This window comes from Entelurus aequoreus, linkage group LG01 (assembly GCF_033978785.1).
Source record: "Entelurus aequoreus isolate RoL-2023_Sb linkage group LG01, RoL_Eaeq_v1.1, whole genome shotgun sequence".
In the NCBI taxonomy this organism is placed as follows: Eukaryota; Metazoa; Chordata; class Actinopteri; order Syngnathiformes; family Syngnathidae; genus Entelurus; species Entelurus aequoreus.
In genome coordinates this window covers 49,430,265-49,457,904 of record NC_084731.1, presented here as the reverse complement: position 1 = coordinate 49,457,904, position 27,640 = coordinate 49,430,265, and the positions used below count along the sequence as shown (strand labels likewise).

The following is a 27,640-nucleotide window of genomic DNA, read 5'->3' as shown; positions in this document are numbered from 1 at the left end:
TTCTGACACCTTCTAAATCTGAGGAGTAGTACATGAATGGTAAAAGAAGGTTAGAATTTTAGCTAAATCACAATTCCAGAGTACACAAGTTGCAAGGGGTCCCTCTAATTGGGCACACTATTGATTGCCATCCCACTTCTGACACCAAATATGAAGAGCAGTACCTGAAGGGTTAAAGAAAGCCAAGAATGGTGGCTGAATTACAACTTCAGAGTACACAATGTCAAAGGGATCCCTCTAACTGGGAACACCATTGATTTAATCCAGCTTCTGACACCATATATGAGGAGTAGTACCTGAATGGTACAAGAAGGCCAAGAATGGTAGCCAAATCACAATTACAGAGTACACAAGTTCCAAGGGGTCGCTCTAATAGGGCACACCATTGATTGCCATCCCACTTCTGACACCATATCTGAGGACTAGTACCTGAATGGTATACAAGTCCCAAGGTGTCCTTGTGACTGGGAACACCATTCATAGCTAACTCACTTCTGACACCAAATCGGAGGCCAGGAACGGTAGGTAAACAGCTTACAAGGATGCCCCAATTCCCTACTCGGTGAGGCACACACCTTTAAAATAAAATGAATACCTCAAAGAGTTCCAGAGTAGAGGATTATTACCTTCACCAAGGGTTAGCTTGAGTAAATCATGCTTGGCTTGCAGCTTAATGATGAGGTTACTGCCATTCAGGTACTCCTTGAATTTCTAAGCAAAAAGATGAAAGTGACAATATGTGAGTGGCAGATTTATTCCTGCACAAAATTGAAAATCCCGTTCAAAATGTGATACATTTGATAAAGCTTTAATGAAAATATGACTCACCGATAGGTAGAACATTTCCGTCTCCTGTTGGTTGAACCTCCTCTTTGCCACATTCACCTTGCCCATGTAGGACTCGGAGGCGACAGACTTGATGGATTCAGTGGAGCGGCTATGCTGGAAGGCGTCTGACACGTCAAAATCCTCCACCGTCAGCATGTCCTGTAGCGTTTGCATGGTGGCGTCCAAGGTCTTTCTCACCTGCAGGGAGCGTGGACAAGGAAAACAGATGTCAAACACTTCCTGTTTTATACCACCTGCACAATGACAGGTGAGTTTATTTTCAAGGGCAAGATCAAATCTTAATTGCATCGCAGTGAAATGAAAAGCTCAAATAAAAATGAATGGATGAGTGCAAATGAATACATATTTTTAGTGGGGCATAGATGGATAAAGTTCAATTGCAGTAATAGCGCGTCTCCTACGTTATTGCCTATAACAAAAGACGTAGCACTAGCGAGGCAAACGGACCTCAGTTTATTATCACCTCCATTTGCACCTTCTGTGTCTGCTGCTTTTTGATGAGAAAGCCCTCGCTTCATCGTCATAACACACACTTTCATATTGAAACAACCAACACATTGGCACCGTGACAAGGCACTAAATAAATTCCCATCTCCCGCATGGCTGGGGCCGCCGCAGAGTAATTGCAATGCGGACAGATGGGGATGTGGCGACCTCGCTCCTTGGCTCCAGGGAACACCAGACAGGCCTTTTTTTTGTCTGTCAAACATTGTGTTGGTGTGGTAGTGGGGAAGTGGGCAGACACACAAAAGGCACCGTAAATCCTCACCTCCTCGTTCTCAATCTTTAGCGTGGCTAAACGAGACTGTAGCTGGTGGTAGCGCATCAAGAGCTCAGTCTGGACGGGCTGCTGGGCGCTCACCTGGCACACCTGAGGAGGAGCAGTCAGATACAGATTAAAGACAATATACAATTAACTACTGCTTCGACCGGGGATCAGCATCCGGCGGCTCTAGAGACGCATACGGCTCTTTAGCTCCGTCCTAGTGGCTCCCTGGAGCTTTTTCAAAAATGTATGAAAATGGAAAAAGATGAGGGAAAAATATATTTTTTGTTTTAATAGAGTTTCTGTAGGAGGAAAAACATGACACAAATGTTCCTAATTGTTAGAAATCCCACTATTTACATTAAACATGTTTCATTGATGAGAGCATTTGGCGAGCGTCGCTTTGTCCTACTAATTTTGGTGGTCCTTGAACTCACTGTAGTTTGTTTACATGTACAACTTTCTCTGATGCTGCCACTCTTTCTTTGTCTCATTTTGTCCACCAAACTTGTTATGCAATGCTTTAATGCACTAAAGTGAGCTTTGTTGATGTTATTGACTTGTGAGCAGTGCTAATCAGGCATATTTGGTCACTGCATGACTGCAAGCTAATCGATGCTAACATGCTATTTAGGCTAGCTGTATGTACATATTGCATCATTATGCCTTGTTTGTAGGTAAATTTAAGCTAATTTAACTTACTTTACTTATGTCTTCTGTGTATTACATTTATATTTGCATGTCTCATGACATATTATATGTATGTAATATCGGCTGCATTTCTGATAGTTGTTTGTGTGCCATGCTGTTCCAGACCACAGCAATGAATTATATATACACATTTAGCTGTATAAATCTGCTGTATAGTATAGCCGAGTCTTGCTTTTTTTCAGGAACACTAATACCAAAAGGCACAATGTTCTAAAAACGTTATGACAGACCACCTAAAAAAAACCTGATTGGAATTTAACAGTTTTTTACTGAATGGGACACCCAAAATGTACATGAAAATAAAGAAAGTAGGATTTACAATATTAACTATGAACAATAAAATGAATATTAACAACATATGAACGTCGCTCCTCGTTTACTTCTCAGACCAGCTCCTCGATAGTTGTGTATCTTTTACAATCAATCAAAAAGCTAAAAAAACAGCAAAATATGAATGCAAAGTGTAATAAACACCTATAATATGATATATTATCACGTAAAAATCTGCTTCTGCATCTGTTTCTGACACACGCGTTTCGGGCTGGCTGCTCTGAAAACAAACCCTGCCCACTCTGCTTTGATCCTTGTCTGAGCTGCTGTGACGTAGATTACCGTAATAACTCGTATAACACCAAAAAGTGCAGATTTTGACCATTGAAATACTTTCTGTAGTTCAAGACTTACGTTCATTTAAAAACAGCACTGCACATCATATATAATGATGATACACGTATCATCATGGCGCCGATGAAGGCTGCCTCAGGGCTTTCGTGCGCTCTGTTTTGTTTGTTTTTGTGCGTAAATTGTGTGTCTGGGTTCTCTTACACCCGCAAGGAGCTACTAAACATCAGATCCATCATCCCTATGGACTCGTTACCAGTCATTTTAGCGTCAGCTGCGGATTTGGTCCATTCTGTGATCAAAAGAGGGAGACCGCACCGAAGAGGGAAGCGAGCGGGCACCCTTGTCCATCTTCGCGGACGGGGATTACGCACGCCTCTACCAGGCATCTTTCTCTCCAACGTCCGCTCACTTGCCAACAAGATGGACGAGCTAGCGTTGCTGATGAGAAGAAACGGGCGTCCCGGTGCAGCCTCAACAATCTGGAGCTGAACGCCCAGAAAACAGTGGAGATGATCTTGGACTTCAGGAAAGTCAAAGCCCCACCATCCCCCCTCACCCTGATTGACTCTCCCACCCCCGTCTCCATTGTGGACTCCTTCCGTTTTTTGGGCACCACCATCACCCAAGACCTCAAGTGGGAGCCGACCATCAGCTCCCTCATCAAGAAGGCCCAGCAGAGGATGTACTTCCTGCGGCAGCTGAGGAAACTTAAGATGCCGACCGAGATCCTGGTGCAGTTTTACTCAGCCATCATCGAGTCCATCCTGACCTCCTCCATCACCGTGTGGTTCCCCGGCGCCACAGTCCAGGATAAGCATTGACTGCAGCGCATCGTACGTGCTGCTGAGAAGGTGACTGGCTGCAAGCTCCCATCCCTCCAGGACTTGTTCTCCTCCAGGACCAGGAGGCGTGTGGGTCGGATCACAGCTGACTCTTCTCACCCTGAACACAAACTATTCTCCCCTGTCCCCTCAGGCAGGAGACTAAGCTCCATCCAGACCCACACATCCTGCCACCTGAACAATTTTTTCCCCTCGGCCATCAGGCACATGAACAATAACTCCTAACAGTAGCTCCTTGAATTCCTTCTAAGTCTATAACAAGATCTGATAGCTCAGTACAGCTCTTTTTATTACCAAATATGTGCTATATGTGTTTTATGTTGCACGATTGCACCAAGAAAAATTCCTAGTTTGTGAACCCGTTCTCAAACAATGGCAATAAAACTATTCTGATTCTGATTCTGATTCATATAGGAAGCTACAGTTTCGATGTTAAAGGTCTAAAAAAATTATGTAGACCGTCCGGCAGGCCGGATTGAAAATCCTAACAGGCCGCATGTGGCCTGCGGGCCGTATTTTTCCCAGATCTGGCTTTGGGGGACTGACAAGCAGATGTGTGGATAATTTGAGCAAAGATTGGTTGAAAAACATGGCCACCATAAAAAAAAACACATTGGCGGGACTTAGAGTAGTAACAATGACCATTTGTCTAATGATTACTAATTGTTAAGAATATCTGTATTACATGGTGCCCAGACTCGGTTGTACCCTCATATCTGGGGTAGGCTCCAGCTCCCCCATGGCCCTGAACAGGATATGAATGAATACGCCATAAAGTCCTCTTACCTCATCCCCCATGTGTGGCAGGTAGTCAAAGCGCATGGGAGGGCAGAACACCTGGTTATGCATATCCATGAGCTTGTGCTTGTCGCTACGTGAGTCCAGGTTGTCCACCGCATTCTCAATGACATCCAGTCCCTCATGGCGAGAGGTCTCCAGGTTGTACTCTGCGGATAAGTACGTCCTGAAGGTCCGCGCCAAGCTGGCGTGGTAGCCCAGGTCACAGCACTGCGGGGGTAAAAAAAAAAAAAAAGAAGCTTGTTATTGGAATGACACCAGTACAGGCAGTCATTATGCAGACATACTTTCTTTATGTTGCATTTAAATCCAAGAATGACGTCTCATTCTGCATTTATGTTCCAAAGTAGGAGTTAGGGTAGTATGACACCTGGGATAATTACAGCGCTTCATCACGCTGAGCGCAGTGAAGTAACCTAATTAAGCAGGAGGAGCTGGAGGGGACTGACAGTCGTGTGAATCACTAAGCAAATGCTTTTTAGCGCTTGTTAGCATAACAAAACCATCTTTAATTTGCTGCAGCTCAAATGAAAGAGGATACGTTTATTTTTTTCTAATACGGTAAGCATTGTTAGTGAGAACACTCACAGCTGCTCCAGATGGAGTTACGATAAGAAACACATTTTTAATAATTTCCTATCTTTTCTGTGTTGTCTTCCGTGTCAGAACAATACCTGGACTCTTGTTAATAATTGATTCAATGCATGCTTTTTTTGCACAAACTAAAAATGAAAAAAAACACATTTTTGATGTTCAATGAAAATAAAAAATAAAAAACTATTTACACAAATATTATTTATCTTTGTAAGTTAGGTATAATATATAATATAATTTGCAAAAGCATATAATTATATAAATACACATATGCCTTTATCTGTATATTATATTGTCTTTGGGTTTTTTGAAAGGTGCCTATGAATTAAATGTATTATCAATATTATTATTATTATTTATGTGAATATATATATATATATATATATATATATATATATATATATATATATATATATATATATATATATATATATATATATATATATATACACACACACATACATATACACATTATCCTTTCATCCATTTTCTACCGCTTGTCCTTCTCGGGGTCGCGGGGGTGCTGGAGCCTATCCCATGCTGAAGGCGGGGTAATACAGTATATACATATAATGTCCAATGTAAAAAATTATACAAGAATAAAAAAAACCTGAAAATATCATTTGCAAAGCAAATGTATACGTTTGTAAATATTGTTTTTAGTTTGTGCTCCTATTTTACAGTATTTCATACATAAAACTGATAGTAATAATAACATAAATAAAAACAAGATAAAATAAACTAAAACGTGGAAGTAATAATATAATATAAAAAACAGTACACCAGTTTAAATATCATTATTATTACAGTCAAAACAATACATTTAAATTACAATATATATATATATATATATATATATATATATATATATATATATATATATATATATATATATATATATATATATATATATATATATAAAATGTTTTATCATTTATTATTAAAGCAGTCAGTATAACTCATTAACACACATCTTTAATGCAACTTTAAATAACATTACTAAGCGTCCTTTGGAATGTACAGCAAAGACATTTGCATATACTGTACCATTGTTACACTTAATCTATACTATTTTTGTACTATTCATAAGGAATCATGTTGAATTGTTGTCAAATGTTCTAAAATAAGTTTATTTTTCTTCCAAACATGATTCATCCTCCCCACATGCAAGCTAATGCTGACAGCACAGAGCAACATGTACAATAAACACTTTATTAAAGGACATTACTGATGCTGAGTGACAGAGAAGATTGTTCTGCAGAGTGAACGTCTGCTTTTGACGTGTGCTGTTGAGCAGTCAAGCCCTTTTCTTTTCGCTGCCCTGCCAAGCAAGATACGCTCTCAATCCCATTCCATGCTGCTTAAAAGGGATTTGGGGTGCTCGGGATGGACTGTTCTAATTCCAGACACTGGATGCATTAAACCATAGTAGACCAAGAGACGGGAATGTACACAAAAACAACTTCCTAATGTTGCATTACCCTATCAATCAATATTTTTTAATATTAAAAGGTGAAATAACTGCCACATATTACTACTTAAGTTAGTAATATGCCTTTAATTTTTGACATTTTGTGTATTAGGGGCTAAAACCAAACCCAATTAAGTTAACACATGCTAATATCTGAATGAAACATTGACATCATAGCTTTGTGTTATAGGTGACAAAGCAATCGTGTGTAATATCTAATAATATATCTCATTGTTAATGACCTGATTTTGTATTTATACGGAGCCCCTAAAGGGACATGGGAATTTATTTTTTTTTAGACATGTATCTCGTGGCCACGAGAAAGTATCTCGTGGCCACGAGAAACTTTCTCGTGGCCACGAGAAACTTTTTATAAAAAAAAAAAAAAAAAAAAAAAAAATATTAATTTTTTTTTTTTTTTTTTTTTTTTTTATAAAAAGTTTCTCGTGGCCACAAAAAACTTTCTCGTGGCCACGAGAAAGCATTGGATGCGTGCTGATGGTTTAGTGTGTGTTAAAATGGCAGTTTAGGAGTTAATATGGCTGTATTTCCAGATAGGACTTTCCCCGATGTGTGTTGTGGCAAAATGTGAATGCTTGATTAGTAGGTGTGAGACAAACACTTTATCTTCCTGGTTATTGTAACGCTACGTGTTTGACATTATTTAAGACTTTATCATGCCCGGGAAAGGACAGTTTTCCTCTTCTGTGGCTGTGGGGGGGTGGGCGTGGCTTGCGGACCTGCAGCGAAGCGGAGTGTGTCAGTTAGTCCGATGTTGATGTGATCAAACTTCTTTCTTGCTTGGAAGATACACACACAATTGTAACTGTTATTTCTTCCTGCAAATAATAAATATGTACAACGTGTTTGGATGTATTCATTTATGTAAAATTGTCATTAAATGTAATATTGCCTGACAAAAAGTGATACGACGTACGTAATATTTTCATATTTACACATCGCATATTTACACACGCGCATCTGACTAGAATACCCTTATGTGCATTACATATATCAACATCAACTACCTACTGTACTGTTTACTTGTTGAAATACCCTTTTTAGAACAAATATCTACCCACATAATTTATATGTGTATATATAATATATATATATGTAACCGGTGGTCTTTTCCTCTGCGTTGTGTGTTTTTAATGGAACACGACCGACACCATGGATTGCTCAGCTGCACTTTACTGACAATACAGAACATACAATTGTCGTCAATAACTTTGTTTCCATCGTCAAGTCCCTCTCCCGTTATCGTGGACAAAAGGGGGTACAACAGTGAAATAAACATACCTGACAATACAGAACATACAATTGTCGTCAATAACTTTGTTTCCATCGTCAAGTCCCTACACAAATATAATACAGAAAAACGTAGTGAACTTAAATTCTTAACATGACAATGTTTCTGTCGTCGCATGCACGCCTACCTCTCCCGTTATCGTGGACAAAAGGGAAGTTGGAAGGCGTGTCCAACGCATATAAAAAGACAGGTGTCACAGTAATTATTGCAGTAGGAGGGACAACGAGACAATGGTTCCACATTGACAAAACATTGAACAATATCCAGGTATTTACATGTAACTTACACATTTTGTGTAATTATAACAATAATAAAGCATTATAAAATACATTATTTACAAGACATAATTGACCCTGTTACACTCACCCCCCAAGAATTACACAAAAGTCTGGTTTGCAAGAACAGTACGCATGTGTAAACACAATGGCCATGAAAATCACAAATTTGCATTAAACAACAATATACGCTTCCTATTTAAAGGATAAGAGAACAAGAGACTTGCTTGGCGCCTAGCAAGAACTCATAGTACTCTATAGACAAGGTGAGGTGCCTTATACACCACACATACACAGGCCAAACATTGTGGGTGAGTAGGGAAACATTAGTTTTTCAGAACATTGAGTCGACACAAAGAGCAGCATAAAACAGCTTTCTGGTCATATCTCACACATTAATAACAGTATGGGAGCCTGGCTCGACCCCTAATATGGACTCAAGTTGAACCAGGGACTCTATTAAACGGTAAACAGGTTTAATGACTCTGCCAAACCGTGAGGCAAATTGGTTCTCAGCACCAGATGTTTGAGGTGGACCAACTGGGACTAATTGCAGTGAGGGAGCAGGTAGAGCTATCGGGGGATCCAGAGCAGCAATATGGCCACTGTCTGTAGGGGAGACTACTTCAGCAGACTCTGAACACTGAGGCTCATCAAAGGAAGACTGCTCATGGACCCATGAGGCAGTACGGCCATCATCACAAGCATCAGCACTCAAGAGTGAACCAGCATGGGATGTCCCAACAGTTGCAGCTGCTGTATCCGACACCTCTGACTCACACCCATCAAATACTGCTGTGGCAGGCATGACCACTGGTCCAGCATCATCATCCAAAGCTCCATCTAACGGCAGGAAGTTAACCTGGAGCAACAGGTTACGGTGAACAACCCGTTCATTCCCCTCTGGATCCTTGATCCGGTAGATGTGCAAGTCGGGTTTTGAGGCCACCACAGTGTGTATAACAGGCAACCACTTGTCAGAAAGTTTACGCTTCCCTTTGACACCTTTGTTTGCCAACAGCACCTGGTCACCAAGTGAAAGAGGCTGACCTTTGACCTTTCTGTTGTACTGGTTGCTCTGATGCTTCTGCTCAGCAGAGCAGTTCTTCTGGGCAAGCGTCATGGCACAATGCAGGTCCTCTAAAAGGGACTTTACATATATGTTATAGTCACACACAGTCTCATCCCGAAACACATTCTTAAAGAGGAGATCTACCGGCAATCTCGGGGTTCTCCCAAACATCAAATAAAACGGCGCAAACCCAGTCGTCTCATGCACAGTGCAATTATACACAAAAGTCATTGTCTGGATCATTTGGGGCCATTTCTGCTTGGAGCGAGGGGGCAATGATCTCAACATGTTGCCCAAGGTTCGGTTAAACCGCTCCGTCCCACCGTTTCCCATAGGATGGTAGGGGGAAGTGTGAGACTTGTCAACTCCTGACAACATCAAGAGTTCAGCAATCAGTTCACTTTCAAAATTTGCACCCTGGTCTGAATGAAGGCGCTGGGGGAAGCCGTAAATGCAGAAGAAGCTGTCCCATAATTTCCTAGCAACCCTCTTTGCAGTCTGGTCCTGACAAGGAAAAGCATGTGCCAATTTCGTAAAGTGATCAGTGACTACAAGAACATCCACAGATTTGTTGTGGCTGTCTTCAGCTGTCCAAAAGTCAACACACACAAGCTCTAGGGGAGCAGAGGTCTTGATGCTTTGTAGCGAGGCCCTTGCTGAAGGCTCGGGGGTCTTGCTAAGGACACACCTGCGGCACTGTTTCACGTAACTGCGGACATCTTTCTCCATGTCATACCAGAAAAAGCGGTGGCGAGCTAAAGCAAGAGTGCGGGGCTGACCTTGATGACCAGCTTGGTCATGAACGCCAGACAGTGCGTCTGCCTTCAAGGACTCTGGCACAACAAACTGGTACCTCTTTTTCTTGGTCAAAGGGTCCTTTGTGACTCTATAGAGGATGCCATCCAGAAGTATCAGCCTATCCCACTGTTTCAAGACTCTCAGAGTTGTCTGATTTTCATTACAACGTTCGCGTCTGGAGGGCCTGCGTTTTCTATCAACATAATAAGTAGCTCTTAAGATGACTGGGTCTCTTTGTTGGTGAGACTGAAGGTCAGCAAGTGATAGGGAAGGCAAAGTGTCTTGGCCAGGAGGTTCCAATGTTGTGAGGTGGTCAGCTAGTGAGGTAGCACGCTGGCGAGGAGCACTGTCCCATTCATCCAAAGAAGAAAGGATTGAAGAGACATCTTCTTCAGACATTGAACTTTCAATGGTGTCAATGTGAGGATGACACCTCAGTGATTGTGGCTGGCAAGTGAAGCGGAACGCATCCTGCACACATCCATCACTGACATCACAGACCCGATTCAGCAGCTTAGCATAGGGCTCACCCAGCAGCCGCTCCCTCAAAGGAGTCACAAATGGGTCTCTACTGAGTGCATCTGCCACCACATTCTGCCTGCCAGGGATGTGCTTAATTTCAAAATTATATGGAGCCAACTTGGAGACCCACCGCTGCTCACAGGCATCTAGTTTTGGCTTAGTCAGGATGTGAGTGAGGGGGTTGTTATCCGACCAGACAGTAAACCTGTGACCCTTGAGCCAGTGGCTGAATTTATCACAAACTGCCCATTTAAGGGCTAAGAACTCCAGTCTGTGAGCAGGGTAGTTGACTTGGCTGCGGCTGAGAGTTTTGCTTGCAAAAGCAATGGGTCTCGCTCGTTCTTCGCCATCAGGGACCTGGGACAGGACTGCACCCAGACCATCAAGGGATGCATCGGTGCAGAGGATGAAGGGCCTTTCAAAGTCTGGGTGTGCCAGCACCACACTATTAAGAAGTGCACTCTTCAGATCCTCAAACGCCTTCTCACAAGCAGAAGTCCAGTCCTGAGGAGTCAGTTTTCTGAAGGTGCCTGCTCTTCTCCGCCCAAAAGAGCTCTTGGCACTCCTCTTCTGTCCTGCAGTCAATGTGTAAAGTGGCTTTGCAAGAGAAGAACAGCCAGGGATGAAATGCTGGTAGTACAGCACCATGCCCAGGAAGGACTTGACTTTCCGCTGTGATGGGGTGCAGCCGTCATCCTCCATAAGATCTTTTTTTTCAAAAGCGGAGATGACTTTGACTTTCTCCTGGTCGACTGCAACACCACCGCTGTTCACTACATGACCCAGAAACTTCACGGTCCTACGCAAGAAGTAGCACTTCCTCTGCGCCAGTTTCAGGTTGTTGGCTCTGAGACGCAGGAAGACACTCTCCAGCCGCTTCAGGGCTTCCTCTTCGGATGGAGCAAACACAAGCAGGTCATCCAAATAGCAGAGGAGGCTGGAAAAGTTCAAGTCCCCAAAGATGCTGATCATCATCCGCATAAAGGATGCGGGGCTGTTGCACAAGCCCTGGGGAAGTCTGTTGTACTCGTATAGGCCTAAGGGTGTTGTGAAGGCCGTATACCGCCTGTCAGACTCATGGAGGGGGACGTTGTAAAACCCCGATGTGAGATCCATGGTACTGAAAAACGCATTTCCACCAAGGGCGGCAAGACAGTCAGCCTGGTGGGGTAGCGGGTGTGCATCCTTCACGGTCTTGGCGTTAAGCCAGCGGAAGTCCGTGCAGATCCTCAACTCCCCTGACTTCTTCCAGACTAGAACAAGGGGTGAGGCATACTCACTGACTGACTTGCTGATGATTCCTTTAAACTCCATCTCAGACAGCACCTCTCTCAGCTTATGATAGTGAGCTGGAGGGACACGGCGATAGGGGAGTCTAAAAGGGCGATCATCAGTGAGGTGGATTCGGTGGACAAAATCCTTTGCCTCGCCACAGTCCAGCTTGTCTTTAGAAAATACATCTTCGTAGGTGAGGACCAGTTCAGCAAGTTGCTGTTTCCATTCCTCTGATACTTCACAGCCTTCAAGATCAACATCCGCCAAGCCACAGTCTTTAAGCTGCTGAAGGGGATTAGAGGTGGTACCTGACTTGGAGGCTGGGTCACTTCCCTCACAGGTCTGCTGCATACACACACTCTGTGACAAAGGAAGGTCTTCCATTGCAATACAAGGAAAAACATCTGCTACCTTAGCGTTACGGCGCAGTGTCACAGGTCTCTTTGTTGGGTTCAGGATCTTCATTGGGACCCAACGATCACCCCACATGGGTGTCACGACCCGGCCAACAATGATGTCTCTAGGGGTTGAACGGGAAGAGGTGGGCTCCACAATGACAGTGCTCCCAGGTGACACAGGAGCACTGCTGGGCAGCTTCCCCCATACTAGAGACTCTCCCTGAGGTGCAAGAGTGACAGATTGTCTTAGCTTGACTGTACCAACTTTTTCAGGCATTTCAGGACCAGACCAGCGTGTAATGCAGCTGAGTAGTCCAAGAAACTGTTCACAATTGGGGTCAGAAGTATTGGAGCAGACCAGCTGCCAGTACTTATTATCAGACTTCATTGCCTGTATAATGGGTCTTATGACATTGGTCCCAATGATCATATCATCTTTCTGCCCTGGAACAAGTAAAGTTGGCACAATGAACTTAGACCCATAAACTTCAATTTCAAGGTCATAAATGCACCTGGGTTGTGTCATAAGGCCACCACAGCCAACAAGGACCACCTTCTCCGGCACAGGCCGAGGACTAGGGAGTAGCCCAACAGCTCTAAGCTTTGACTCCGCCTCCACATTTAGCGTGCATGACATGCTACCTGAATCAAGCATCCCTCTTAAAACAGACTGGCCCCCCACAGACACTGGAGCATAAAACAACTCACTAGCTCCTTCCACTCTATGGGAACCCACAACAATCACTGTTTTGTCATCAGAAAGGCTACTACAACAGTTCATATAGGTCAATTGCACATCTTCATTTTCACTGAGGGTGCTACTAGCAACGCCCATGCTACCCCTCTCAATACACAGGCGGGTTAGTTTAAATCAGCATTGGGTGGAAAAGATGGCGGTATAGCCGGGGAATGTGAAGCCTGTGGGCACTCACGCTTCATGTGACCAGGTCTCAAACAGTTGAGGCACAATCTGTAGAGCTTACAGTGTGCATGAGTTGAATGTTCACTGGAAGTACATACTCGACATGCGACTGCCACAGAACTTTGATAGTTTCTGGGTTGACCAGACTGATGGGTGCCTGACCTTTGGCCTCTTGGTCTTTGATTGTTAGCCAAAGATGCATTGCACAAGGACAGAACCTTATCAAACATGGCCACAACTTGAGCACCAGGGTCGTTAGCTGGTGGGTCAAAAGCGGCCGGCGCCACATTGACAGCAGAAGATGGGTGGAATGGGGAGGTGGACTGATGTGCGACAGCCACAAGTGCATCGGGAGGCTGACTGCAGGAAAGGCCAGGGGAAGGTTGAGGAACAGAAAGCAACAACTGTTGGCGTGCTACCGAGACAGCCTGCGGCGAAGAATAATCAGTCACTGGGCTTTGATTGTAAGCTGACAAGCCCATCACACATTGAGACTGGGCTGCTCTCGTTTTAACCTTTCTTATATGAGCATCCAGACGCTCCTGAACCTCAGCTGCAGTCCACTGCTCAGGCGTCTTTAGTTGAAACAACAAGGCAAGATGAGGGTCAGGACAGTGGTTAATAAACATCATGACAACTTCAGCACTGGGGTCTTCAACAGATTTGCCCCGCCTATGGAGACACTCATCAGCAGCATCAATGGACTTGTTAAGACGGATCCAATAGTCCATAGCACTCTCACCAGAATGGGGAATAGTGCAGTAAAAGTCTTTCATAGGCAAGTTAGAATATGATAGCTCACTGAAGTTACCTTTCAAAATGTCAAACACTGCAGTGGGCAGGTCAGCTGTACTCAGTTCAGGGCGGCTGCGCAGCGACACCTTTACAACATCCCTCGCTTTGCCTGTTAGTCTGGACATAATTAGCTCAAACATTTCAGGAGGACTGTCACATTTTACTCTATTTAGGTAACATTTCATCATATCTACCCATTCATGAATTGAAAACACATCAGCATTATCGCCCCTAAAGTAAGGTGGTGCTTTGACGTCAGGCTGCACAACAACTTTCACTTGTGGCGAACCATCATGCCTGGAGGAAGGGCTCACAGCGGTGGACTGAGGCTGAAATGCACTTGGCTGGTGCATCATGCTGATGTTGGCAGAGATGTTGTCTCCTATCTGTTTAGCTAAAGTTGTGATCATCTCTCCAAAAGCATCACCAGATATGACTTGTGTGGGTTCACGCACTGCTTGAGTAACTGGCGTAGAGCTAGAGATGGGGGTCAGTAGCGGGTTAAAAACTGGTTGGTCTATCATGAAGCTAGGACTGCTTGACACCAACCTACCCCTCCCCATTCCAAATGTGACACTATGCCCACGACCAGCCATTGTAGGAATCTCGAATACTATGCAAATGTTTCACTATAACAACAAAGAGAAATCCCCACGAAGGCAGTGTAGCAAAACAAGGGCAATAGTGACACAAGTTGACACATAAAAAAAAAAACTCACTGTAAAGCCCACCGTAAATAGCCCCTGACAAATCAATACATAGCACAGCACTGTAGCATGAGAAAAAAAAAATTCCCCCCTGTGCTATTAGGGCGTATCTAGCCTCTCATAAGCCCACACCGATTAATAGATGAACAGAAAATAAAACACCATCAAAAGGCTTCACTAAACACTCATACAAACAGGCTTGCCCATTCACCACTTTTCTTTCTGCTATGACAGGACTAACTGTCACAAAAATGTTCATAAAATGTGCCAGCTGGATATTATAAAGTCACCAGCACAAACATAAACAAGCTTAAATCACGCGCACACACTTTAAAACAGCGTGATTTGTCAGCACACCTCGCGCGCACGCGGGAGCGCGCGCCGTTGTCCTCGGCGACAGGAAGAGAGAGGGAGGGAGGAGCAGCCGAGTGCAGCGGGCGGGAAATCCAGCAGCTTTCCCGGGCACCAGACGAGCGCTGGTCGGCGATGCAACGGGTCGTACGGCACCAAGTGTAACCGGTGGTCTTTTCCTCTGCGTTGTGTGTTTTTAATGGAACACGACCGACACCATGGATTGCTCAGCTGCACTTTACTGACAATACAGAACATACAATTGTCGTCAATAACTTTGTTTCCATCGTCAAGTCCCTCTCCCGTTATCGTGGACAAAAGGGGGTACAACAGTGAAATAAACATACCTGACAATACAGAACATACAATTGTCGTCAATAACTTTGTTTCCATCGTCAAGTCCCTACACAAATATAATACAGAAAAACGTAGTGAACTTAAATTCTTAACATGACAATGTTTCTGTCGTCGCATGCACGCCTACCTCTCCCGTTATCGTGGACAAAAGGGAAGTTGGAAGGCGTGTCCAACGCATATAAAAAGACAGGTGTCACAGTAATTATTGCAGTAGGAGGGACAACGAGACAATGGTTCCACATTGACAAAACATTGAACAATATCCAGGTATTTACATGTAACTTACACATTTTGTGTAATTATAACAATAATAAAGCATTATAAAATACATTATTTACAAGACATAATTGACCCTGTTACATATATATATATGTGTATGTATGTATATGCATATATATATATATATATATATATATATATACATACAGTATATACACGCACACACACACATATACATGTATACTGTATAGGAAGAAACACACATAAATATATACAGTATACATATATACACACAAACACTAAATTTGACAAACAAAATAACTACTATTTTTAAGAACAAGTTACAGTAATATAATATATATATATATACACTCCCGTTCAAAAGTTTGGGGTCACCCAAACAATTTTGTGGAATAGCCTTCATTTCTAAGAACAAGAATAGACTGTCGAGTTTCAGATGAAAGTTCTCTTTTTCTGGCCATTTTGAGCGTTTAATTGACCCCACAAATGTGATGCTCCAGAAACTCAATCTGCTCAAAGGAAGGTCCGTTTTGTAGCTTCTGTAACGAGCTAAACTGTTTTCAGATGTGTGAACATGATTGCACAAGGGTTTTCTAATCATCAATTAGCCTTCTGAGCCAATGAGCAAACACATTGTACCATTAGAACACTGGAGTGATAGTTGCTGGAAATGGGCCTCTATACACCTATGTAGATATTGCACCAAAAACCAGACATTTGCAGCTAGAATAGTCATTTACCACATTAGCAATGTATAGAGTGTATTTCTTTAAAGTTAAGACTAGTTGAAAGTTATCTTCATTGAAAAGTACAGTGCTTTTCCTTCAAAAATAAGGACATTTCAATGTGACCCCAAACTTTTAAACGGTATAGTATATATATACATGCTTATACATAATATGTATATATATATATATATATATATATATATATATATATATATATATATATATATATATATGTATATATATGTATATATATGTCTATATATATATATATATATATATATATATATATATATATATATATATATATATATATATATATATATATATATATACACATATACATATATATATATATATATATATATATATATAGATACACATATATACATATATATATATAGATACACATATATATATATATATATATATAGATACACATACATATATATATATATATATATATATATATATATATATATATATATATATATATATATATATATATATATATATATATATATATATATATATATATACATATATATATATATATATATATATATATATATATATATATATATATATATATAGATACACATACATACATACATACACATATATATATATATATTATATATACACATATAAATTATGTGGGTAGATATTTGCTCTAAAAAGGGTATTTCAACAAGTAAACAGTACAGTAGGTAGTTGATGTTGATATATGTAATGCACATAAGGGTATTCTAGTCAGATGCGCGTGTGTAAATATGCGATGTGTAAATATCAAAATATTACGTACGTCGTATCACTTTTTGTCAGGCAATATTACATTTAATGACAATTTTACATAAATGAATACATCCAAACACGTTGTACATATTTATTATGTGCAGGAAGAAATAACAGTTACAATTGTGTGTGTATCTTCCAAGCAAGAAAGAAGTTTGATCACATCAACATGGGACTAACTGGCACACTCCGCTTCGCTGCAGGTCCGCAAGCCACGCCCACCCCCCACAGCCACAGAAGAGGAAAACTGTCCTTTCCCGGGCATGATAAAGTCTTAAATAATGTCAAACACGTAGCGTTACAATAACCAGGAAGATAAAGTGTTTGTCTCACACCTACTAATCAAGCATTCACATTTTGCCACAACACACATGGGGGAAAGTCCTATCTGGAAATACAGCCATATTAACTCCTAAACTGCCATTTTAACACACACTAAACCATCAGCACGCATCCAATGCTTTCTCGTGCGCACGAGAAACTTTTTATAAAAAAAAAAAAAAAAAAAAAAAAAATATTAATTTTTTTTTTTTTTTTTTATAAAAAGTTTCTCGTGGCCACGAGAAACTTTCTCGTGGCCACGAGATACTTTCTCGTGGCCACGAGATACATGTCTAAAAAAAAAAAAATTCCCATGTCCCTTTAGGGGCTCCGTATATTTAGAATATGTTCAGTGCCAATAAAAAACTATCAGTGGGAAGAAAATGGCCCCGGGACCGCACTTCTGACACTACTATCATAAATTAAATGCCCTCTGCTGTAATGCCATAGTCAAGACTTAGTGCAGCACTCTGTTAAAAAGTCCCCGATTATGCAAATGTGACTTTTTAATGATGTTCTGACAAATAAAATGTATCCCTACAGCCTGTTTGTGAGCAACACCCCTAAGAAAAATCTGTTAGGTTTATGTCGCGTCGAGGCGAAGGTCGTTTGACTCAGGATGCAAAAAACAAAATGGAAGCAGCGTCTAGGTAAGAACACTCTTTTTAGTCCTCAAGCAAGGTTATAAAGTAACAAACAAAAGGAGATTGTGCTCCTAGGAAAATCGTACAGGAAAACTAAAGGCTTACTTGTCACAGAAGCAGATAAACAAACGCAAGCTGTTGCATGAAGCGAGCAATGGAACCGCCTCAGCTAACAGGCGGGACAGGTATAAATAAGGAGCATGGTTAACTTAGAAAACAGGTGGGAACACTAATCAATAACTGAAGACAGGTGTGGAGGACAGTGCTCGGAAAGTGATTACATCACAGTAGGATGACACAAACACAAGGGAAGGAGAAACCAAAATAGTAGCGCAAGAATATAACTGAATACAACATAGGGACAAATAATAACACATACAAAACTAGACATGTCCTGAGGTAACAGGCCATGACAGTACCGCCCCCCAAGGGACTGATTCCAGACGTCCCAGAAAACAAAAAGTAGAAGTACAAAGTCACGGAAGGGTGGAGAGAGGACATGGCGGTGGGTTGCCAGGCTAAATGTCCCCAAAGCCACCGAGGACGAGTCAGGTGGCTTCGGCGAGTTGAACGCCACTGCAGCTGGCAAAGCGGGCGTCCACAGAACGGCGAAGAGGCAGACGTGACCAGCAGTAGCGCACCAGCAGCCGTAAGGATTTACGCCCGGTCCTGGGCATTGTTGCTGATGGCGCGGAGGATGTCCATGGAACGGCCACACTCCTGACCGACAAGCTGCGTGTGGGCACACGATGGGCGCCTTTGCAGCAGGCGAGGAGGGCAAGCGCCAGACGAGAGCTTCCGCAGCAGGCGAGACGGACATTGCGCTGGTTGCTGAGCAGGAGATCTGGCTGGCTGCAGAACTGGAGGCGACGCAGAGGCTGGCTGCAGAGCTGGAGTCGACGCATAAGTTGGCTGCAGAGCTGGAGGCGACGCATAAGTTGGCTGCAGAGCTGGAGGCGACGCATAAGTTGGCTGCAGAGCTGGAGTCGACGCATAAGTTGGCTGCAGAGCTGGAGGCGACGCATAAGTTGGCTGCAGAGCTGGAGGGGAGGATGGTGGCATCAGCGGGAGACCCACTAGAGACGAGGCTGGAAGCGGCGTGCTGCAGCGAGCTTTCCTTGATCGGGCTTTGAAGCTGGAGCGAGCTTGGCTTGGCTAGGCGTCAAAGCTGGAACAAGTTTGGCTTGGGCAGGCGGCAAAGCTGGAACAAGCTTGGCTGCTGGTGTTATTTCCAGCTTAATCAACACCTTCCGGTACCACTCGTCCATCCATGCCGCACTGTAAATCTCTGTAGAGTCCCCGGTAGATTGAGTCTTTGGGGGTGGAGCTTAACTGTGTTCTTTAACACTGAAAATGTCCATATTATCCACAGCCTTTGAGGTAATTTCACTGAGCGAGGGGTAATTGGCAGAAAGTGCTGGAAATAAGAAGTCCGAATTGATCGTGTCACCGTGCTCCACACGCATCTTAGTTAGTGCGCCCTTGCACGTGACTCAGATGACAGGTGCTTGTCCAACAAGCACCTGTCATCTGAGTCACGTGAGACAGAGAAGCAGCCATCCAAGTCTGATGGGAAGAAAAAGTAGCAAACAAAAGGAGGTTGTGCCGCAAGGAAAAGCGCACAGGAAAACTAAAGGCTTACTTATCACAGAAGCAGATAAACAAACGCAAGCTGTCGCATGAAGCGAGCAATGGAACCGCCTCAGCTAACAGGCGAGACAGGTACAAATAAGGAGCACGGTTAAGTTAGAAAACAAGTTGGAACACTAAGCAAAAACTGAAGACAATTGTGGGGGACAGCGTTCGGAAAGTGATTACGTCACATGAGGATGACACAAACGCAAGGGAAGGAGAAACCAAAATAGGAGCACAAGAATATAACCGAATACAACATAGGGAGAAATAATAACTAAAATGCAAAACTAGACATGTCCTGAAGTAACAGGCCATGACAGTTGTAGTTGGAAAAACATCCTTCATCATAAACAGAATACTTTCCTAAGCTAAAAAAATAATAAAATAAAAGCAGGCTTCACTGCACATCTTGAAAACAGTCTGAAGCTCTTGTCCCCCTGTGACCCCGAAAGGAACAAACGGTAGAAAAATTTATACATTGGAAAAGTAGAGTGTTATTTTAGCAATACATGTATTATTGTTGTAGTTAGCAGTGGTGTAATGCATCACACAAAAGAGGAAAACAAAGTATCTAAATGAACATCACCTGTTGCAATAATACTTCTAGATTGTGATAGCGTAGAAAGTCAAGTCCACAACTACAGTTTAGAAAGATATACTTACATCGATCATATCAGAGACATCGTGGATGTAATATTTGGCCACCACTGCATTTGTTGCTGCTAGATTCAACAGATAGTCGTTGCGGGCTTTGGTGCACTTCAGCTTATTCTCGGAGTACTTTGCTTGCCTCTGCAGAGAAGAACAGACAGCAGGTAGTGCAGACAGCAGGTAGTGTGGGATACTTCTCTAGTTGCCTTATTTGTATTTGACTTTATTAAATGGATTTATATTATTATTATTTGGTACAGCCGGGCCGGAGCAGGAGGGGATAGAAAGAGAAAAAAAAGGAAGACAGGGAAATTGCGGGGACAAGAGGGGGATAAGACAGCGAGACAACAACAACAACACAACAATAACAACAACAACAACAACAACAACAATAACAACAGAACAGCATCAGCCAATAGGATATGTACAAATATGATGGCAAAAGTAATAGCAAAGCAGTAAATGAAATAAATATTAATAATACAGAAATGACAATGAGCATTATTACACTACAAATAGAGCAATACAAATACCAATAGAAATATCACTATTAAGGCAAGGCAACTTTATTTGTATAGCGCTTTTCATACACAAGGCAGACTCAAAGTGCTTCACAGACAACAAAGTGAAATGAAAGAAAATAAAAGCAAAATTAAAATGCAGACAATAAAAATAAGAACAGTGCAGACGTTAAAAGTTAAAAGATTAAAAGATTTAGCTGAAAGCTAAGGTGAACATAAAAGTCTTCAGTCTAGTTTTAAAAGTAGTGAGAGTTGGGGAGAGTCTGACATCTTCAGGAAGTTTATTCCAGCTATGTGTTGCATAGTGACTGAATGATGATCTCCCTTGATTTGAGTTTACTCTTGGAACCGCTAACAGATTGGTCTCAGAAGATCTTAGTGATCTAGAGGGCGTATATAGTGGGAGCATATCAGTGATATACTTGGGCCCTAGACCATGTAGTGATTTATATGTGAGCAGGAGGATTTTGAAATCTATTCTCTGATGTACAGGGAGCCAATGTAAGGATTTAAGAATTGGTGTAATGTGCTCACATTTTTTGGTCTTTGTTAGAACTCTAGCAGCAGCGTTCTGAACAAGCTGTAGCTGCCTGACAGTTTTTTTGGGAAGACCTGCAAGGAGACCATTACAATAGTCTAGCCTACTGGTAATAAAGGCATGTACAAGTTTTTCTAAGTCTTGAGCTGACATGAGCCCTCTAAGTCTTTTTACATTTTTGAGGTGATAGTAGGCCGATTTTGTTACTGATTTGATGTGACTGTCGAAATGTAAATCAGAATCTAAAATAACCCCAAGATTTCTGGCTTTATTCGAGGTTTTCAGGGACAGTGATTGAAGGTGTTGGATGACTTTAAACCTTTCTTTTTTAGCACCAAAAACAATTATCTCAGTTTTATCTTCATTTAGTTGTAGGAAATTTTGGCACATCCAGTGTTTGACTTGCTCAATGCACTGGCACAGAAGATCTATGGGGCGATAGTCATTTGGTGATAGCGCTACATAGATTTGGGTGTCATCGGCATAGCAATGATGGTCAATGTTATTATTTTGCATGATTTGTCCTAGTGGGAGCATATAGATGTTAAATAAAGTCGGCCCCAAGATTGAACCTTGGGGGACTCCACACGTTACGTTGGTTGGTTCTGATACAAAGTCACCAATGGAAACAAAATAGTTCCTATCTTGTAGATATGACTTGAACCAGCTTAAAACTGTGCCTGAGATCCCCACCCAGTTTTCCAACCTGTCCAAAAGTATTGAGTGGTCGACAGTGTCAAATGCAGCACTGAGGTCCAAAAGCATTAATACTGAAGTTTTGCCAGAGTCTGTGTTTAGACGGATGTCATTTATAACTTTAAGAAGGGCCGTCTCTGTGCTATGAAGAGGTCGAAATCCTGACTGGAAGTTGTTGTGGCAGCCAGTAGAAGCCAAGAAGTGATTTAGTTGTTGGAGGACAACTTTCTCAATTATTTTACTTATGAATGGTAGATTTGAAATTGGTCTGTAGTTGTTGATAACAACTATTGATAATGAATAATAACAATAATTACCTCTATTATCAACAATAAAATTATTTCAAATGCAACAATACATAAACGTAATAATAACTTGAAATACAAAAGAAAGCAGATAAATGGAGGGAAGAAGGAGAAGCGAACTGTATTAACTTTGTAGATTGTTATAGTAACAATAGGTTAAGTTTTGTCAGTGTGCCATGTCATACCCAGTTTCCCCTAGGGCAACAACTTACCTCCTCTTCCGATCGTGCCAATAGACAGGAAGTGGGTCATGCCTGGGCTTGAATCAATGTGTTCATAAACTTGCTATACGGTACATGCCATGTTTTAAGTTTTAAGTAGGCCTGAGCACAGTATGATGGTCTAGTCTAGTGTGAGAAAGCCCTAAAAAATACAAATTACAGCACTTTGTTACGTTTGGCCGATTGATCTTTTTGGACAGTGTGCACATCATAACAAATACATTTGCTGTGACACAAACATGCACATAGTGTTGGTTCTCATTAGGCCTATTTCCACCGCAGGAGCCTTTACAGGAACTTTCTCATAAAGTACCACCCTGGGTTTCCAACTAAAACTACTTGGGTAGATTTAGTTACTCAGTAACTATTTTTAGTTCCTAGTAGTGAGGTAGGACTTTCCCAGGAACTGTAGAGGGGCGGGCTGTGCTGTCAAACGCTGATTGGTTGAATACAGTTGGGCCCTTCTAAAGCGTTGTATTCAAATTTTCAGCCGCCATTAGAGTATCTGAGGACAATTTGTGTATTTCCTTTTTCTCATGTATTTCTATTCCAACATACAAGGGAGAGAAAGAAGAATGAAAGGAACTTTCGACTTGCAGGATCTTTTGTGTGGCATCTTTGTGCTGAAGAACACTGATTAGTGGAGCTGTCTTGTAATGTTTTTACTCAGTTGTAGTCTTTAAACTAGTATGCAGTTTCATGATTATTATTTTTTACAAACTTTACTTCAATACACAAAATTAAGAGAAGTGGACAGACTCTTTTTAACATGTTCAAGAGGGTTATTTAGTATTCAGGCTGACTTCGAAGCGGCGAGGCGAGCAGCTCACTGGGACTCCGACCTCGTAGAGAAATGTGAAATTAAAGACAAGTTGAATAAAGATAAATCAAGTAAAAAAATCTTCATTTACTTTTTTAAATGCTGTTAATGTAGTCTGATATGCCATTTGTGTAGTTGTTAGTCTCAACCCGACTGAACTGTAGGCTAATTCTAACAGGCTAACGCTAAATCTGATGCTTTATGTGTAACACTAACATTTGCAATTTATATATATATATTTTTTTTGTTATTTACAACTCACAGGGGACGACTTTCTGACTGTTGGAAACTGTCAGCAACACGCGGCTCTCGAGACACATTTTTTAAAAAGGATTAAAAATGGAAAAAGATGGGGGGGAACATTTTTTTTTTTTTAGTATATTTTTTGTTTGAAGACAAACATGTATATTTGAGTTCATTTAATTTCCTTTACTTTTATCCTCTTTGTATATAATTTAGTTTTGCATGTCTCATGGCACATTACCTATATGTAATAATGGCTGCATTTCAGTTTGTGTGCCATGTTGTTCCAGACCACAGACAGCCTGTTTCCATTAACTTGGACACACACATCTATACCTTTGGCCATTAAAAGCCAGTCATTCCCAGGTGTTATCTCACCTTCTAAGTAGCCTCTGATTTACTAATGATTTCTAATGTTGTAAAAATGTGTAGAAAAAATATTACATTTCAACATTTCTGTCAACGAAGATTTGCTTCAGCCTGCGACACAGTCATTTTGATAGTAGGCTATTATAGCTAATATAAACACTTACGTCATGTGTTGCCTTTATTATAAGACTTATATACGGCTTTTAATTTTTTGCGGCTCCAGACAGATTAGTTTTTTGTATCCATTTGGTCCAATATGGCTCTTTCAACGTTTTGGGTTGCCGACGCCTGCTGTAGACAAAAGCCGAGATTACTTTTTTTGTAAAATCAGGTAAACTTTGTTTTTTAATCATATCAATTTGTATATTATTGCTTTGTATTTTTATTTACTTACACTTCAATAAAGGAAATATGACTTAATATTGTCTGTTTATTTACATGGTATCAGGGTAGAAGTATACACCACCACTCATCTATTTGTCATCAGCCTAATTTGTATAAACTACCTTAACTGTGAAATGCAGTGGAAACACAAACCACTCACTTCTACCGAAACCTTTAGTTCCAGGAAGTAAAGGTTCCAGGAACTTCAAGTTCCTGAACTTGTGGTAGAAAAGGCCTCTTTGCTGTTCCTCATTTAACAGTTTCCAGAGGTTGAGACCACAATAGCTTGGAGATGGGCGAGAAAGGTCCCTGCCAAGCAGTTTTATGAATAGTGTTACATTTCCAAGCACCCGTCATACCATATCAATCAGAAACATCTTTTGATTTCCTGAAATATGGAGAGAGTTTTCACTTGCATGAGGAAAAGCCAGAGGAAGATCCACGGTGTGGAATGTTGAACATGTGCAGCAGAGAGCAGTCATTTCAGCTGAGTTCTGACAGCTATTATTGTATTTGATTGCCAATGTACAGCTAATACCTCTCTCTTAAATCGGAATGTTTTACCTCTGCCAGGGAAAGGAACGGGTGCCTTTCACATTTGAACCGATATGATAACATTTCCCGGTACCTGAGAATCAATCGTCAACGGTACAAATGTCCTTGTACTTTTGTGTGTGTTAATAAACTTAAATGGTATTTTTTTTATTTGAACAATTTAAAATGAGATTATGATAACTGTACTGTACAGTTATATCTTGTTTTTGTTATTAAATGTATGAGTCTCATTTGCAAGTATGGTAGCAAAGCATAGATTATGATGTATTGTGTTTGTGGTTCACTTACCACAGTCTCAGTGCATTGGGAATTTAGAAATTGAAAATAGATATTTTTCGAAACATGTATTTTAACTAGGGCTGTCAAACTAATAGAGTATTTAATCCTGATTAATCACCTGATTAAGCGAAAATGTCTTTGGAGCCCTACTATTTTAGACATGGCACATTTCTATATTTTAGACATGGCACAACGAGGTCTGACGTCTGCATATACAGATACAGTATCTATATGCACATATATACGAAAGTGGAGGCAAAAAGGGATTCGATCGCGCATCATAGTACAGACTTTCTTACAGGCCAGTCCACGGTCCTGTCTTTAAAATCACCACTTCCGGTTCTGGTGTCGGAATACGAAAACATAAATTTTGGTTTGCTTTTCAGTTTCAGTTTCTGTTTATATGTACACACAGTAGATATTTCTGTGTAAGTCTTGGAACTTTTTCTATCCATAATAGTGTGAATAAAAATATTTGCAATGTCCCTGTAAAGTCTGAGGAGAAACATTTAGGTATAACCTATCAAAAAATAAAAATGTAATTAAAACAATAACTCCCAGAAAACAAAGAATCCCAAAGTAAGATTAACTTATGCAGGTAAGAAAAAGATTATGGACAATATTATAGATTAAAATTGTTTGTGGTTTTAAAGAGTGAGTTTATTTCACCTTGGCTGGTAATACAATAAATAAATAAAATGTTTGTATTTTTAAAATTGTGTCTTTGTCAAATTTAATAAAATTATCATTATTGTTTTGTTTGGATTAAAATGTATTGTAAGACATGATCTAATAGTGCATTAATGGAATGTTGTGTAAAATTAGTTTTGGAAGTAATTATGTGCAGTGCGGCAAACTAGAAATAAGATTTGTTTTGGCAATGCTTTGTGCAATTGTTTAAATTCACAAAGTGGTGGATGAAATTTAAATGTGTTTCTCATAATTAAGCGAGTTGCTTTGTGCATCCATAATATCTACAACCCACCAAATACTTCTCTGCATGCAGCCATCATAATACAACTATTTGATTAAGTGTGTAATAAATCTGTTCTTCCATATTGAAATGTGATGTTATGTGTGTACTTCATCTTCCAATAAGATACATCTGCTTGTGAAAGTCTGCTAATTAAACAGGAAGCGTCTACATTTGAAAGTTGCATATAATGGAACTTCAGTCCTAATTAATCAAATACTTTTGGGGGTATGCAGTACCCAAAGGAATCACACTTTTTAATCCTCGACTTCCACCATTTCAATTTCAGGGAACCATTTAAACTAGTGATTCTCAAGTTGTGGTACATGTACCACTAGTGGGACAAGGGCTTCATTTAGTGGTACGCCAAAGAATAACTTAATTATTATTAAGTAATAATTATTAATTATATTCAAACACAGTGTTGCTGTTCGAAATGTGTGTAATGTTACAGTGGTAGAAACATATTAAATGTACTTGCTAAATAAAACCTCTGCCTTGTTTTTAATGAATACTTAGGCCTACAATGCTACTGTATTTTAATGTTGGTCATTATGGTGGTACTTGGTGAGCAAAGTTCTTTCTGAGGTGGTACTTGGTGAGCAAAGTTCTTTCTGAGGTGGTACTTGGTGAAATAAGTTTAAGAACCATCGATTTAAATAATCAAAATCTATAACTATTAGTCCTCCATCTTTACATTATTTCTCCCTGTTGCCCTTTTCTCATACACTGAGTCTTTTTTCTCCAAATGAAATTAAAACTGAGTTGGTTTATGTTTTTATTCTCCGTGTCGGTATGGAGTGAGCATAAGCAGGATAAATACATCTAGATAAACTTTCCATTTTGGTTAAGTAAATACATCCAAGTATTGACAACTCTCTTTGTTGCTTGCAAAAATGTAGCTTAGTTTGGCATATTTTCTATGTTTTTGTTCTGGGAGTAATTAGTTTTTTTAGGTTTTTTTGATAGATTCTTACCTAAATATTTTACCTCAGACTTTACAGGAACATTGAACAGATTTTATTCACACATTTATTGGTAGGAAACAATTCACATTTTTAAAGGTCTAGGCAAAGTCCTGATACATTAGAGAATCCTTGAATCTTTTCAAAAGTCGTTGGCATTTGTTCTTCATTTCCTAGGAAAATGTTGTGCCTGAGACGAGTAAGACAACTATTAATATTATCACAAAGTCCTCTAATTATCTCCTGAAACTTAATACCAAATCCAGTGTGTTCCAGCAATAGAAAAAGGGAGTCATGTTCCAGTGAGTCAAGCGTTTTATA

General features: G+C 40.7%; 1 protein-coding gene across 5 annotated transcripts in view; it reads right to left on the bottom strand.

Moving 5' to 3' along the window:
* The window catches only part of srgap3 (SLIT-ROBO Rho GTPase activating protein 3), a 256,795-nt gene that overhangs the window by 62,763 nt on the left and 166,392 nt on the right, over positions 1–27,640 (bottom strand). For all 5 annotated transcript variants that reach the window (XM_062054132.1, XM_062054140.1, XM_062054149.1 and 2 more), the window contains exons 6-10: positions 20,463–20,591; positions 4,579–4,800; positions 1,619–1,720; positions 829–1,026; positions 627–711 (exon numbers count right to left, since the gene is read on the bottom strand). In XM_062054132.1, the coding sequence (XP_061910116.1) occupies positions 627–711; positions 829–1,026; positions 1,619–1,720; positions 4,579–4,800; positions 20,463–20,591 (736 nt within the window). The remainder of the gene's footprint in view (positions 1–626; positions 712–828; positions 1,027–1,618; positions 1,721–4,578; positions 4,801–20,462; positions 20,592–27,640) is intronic.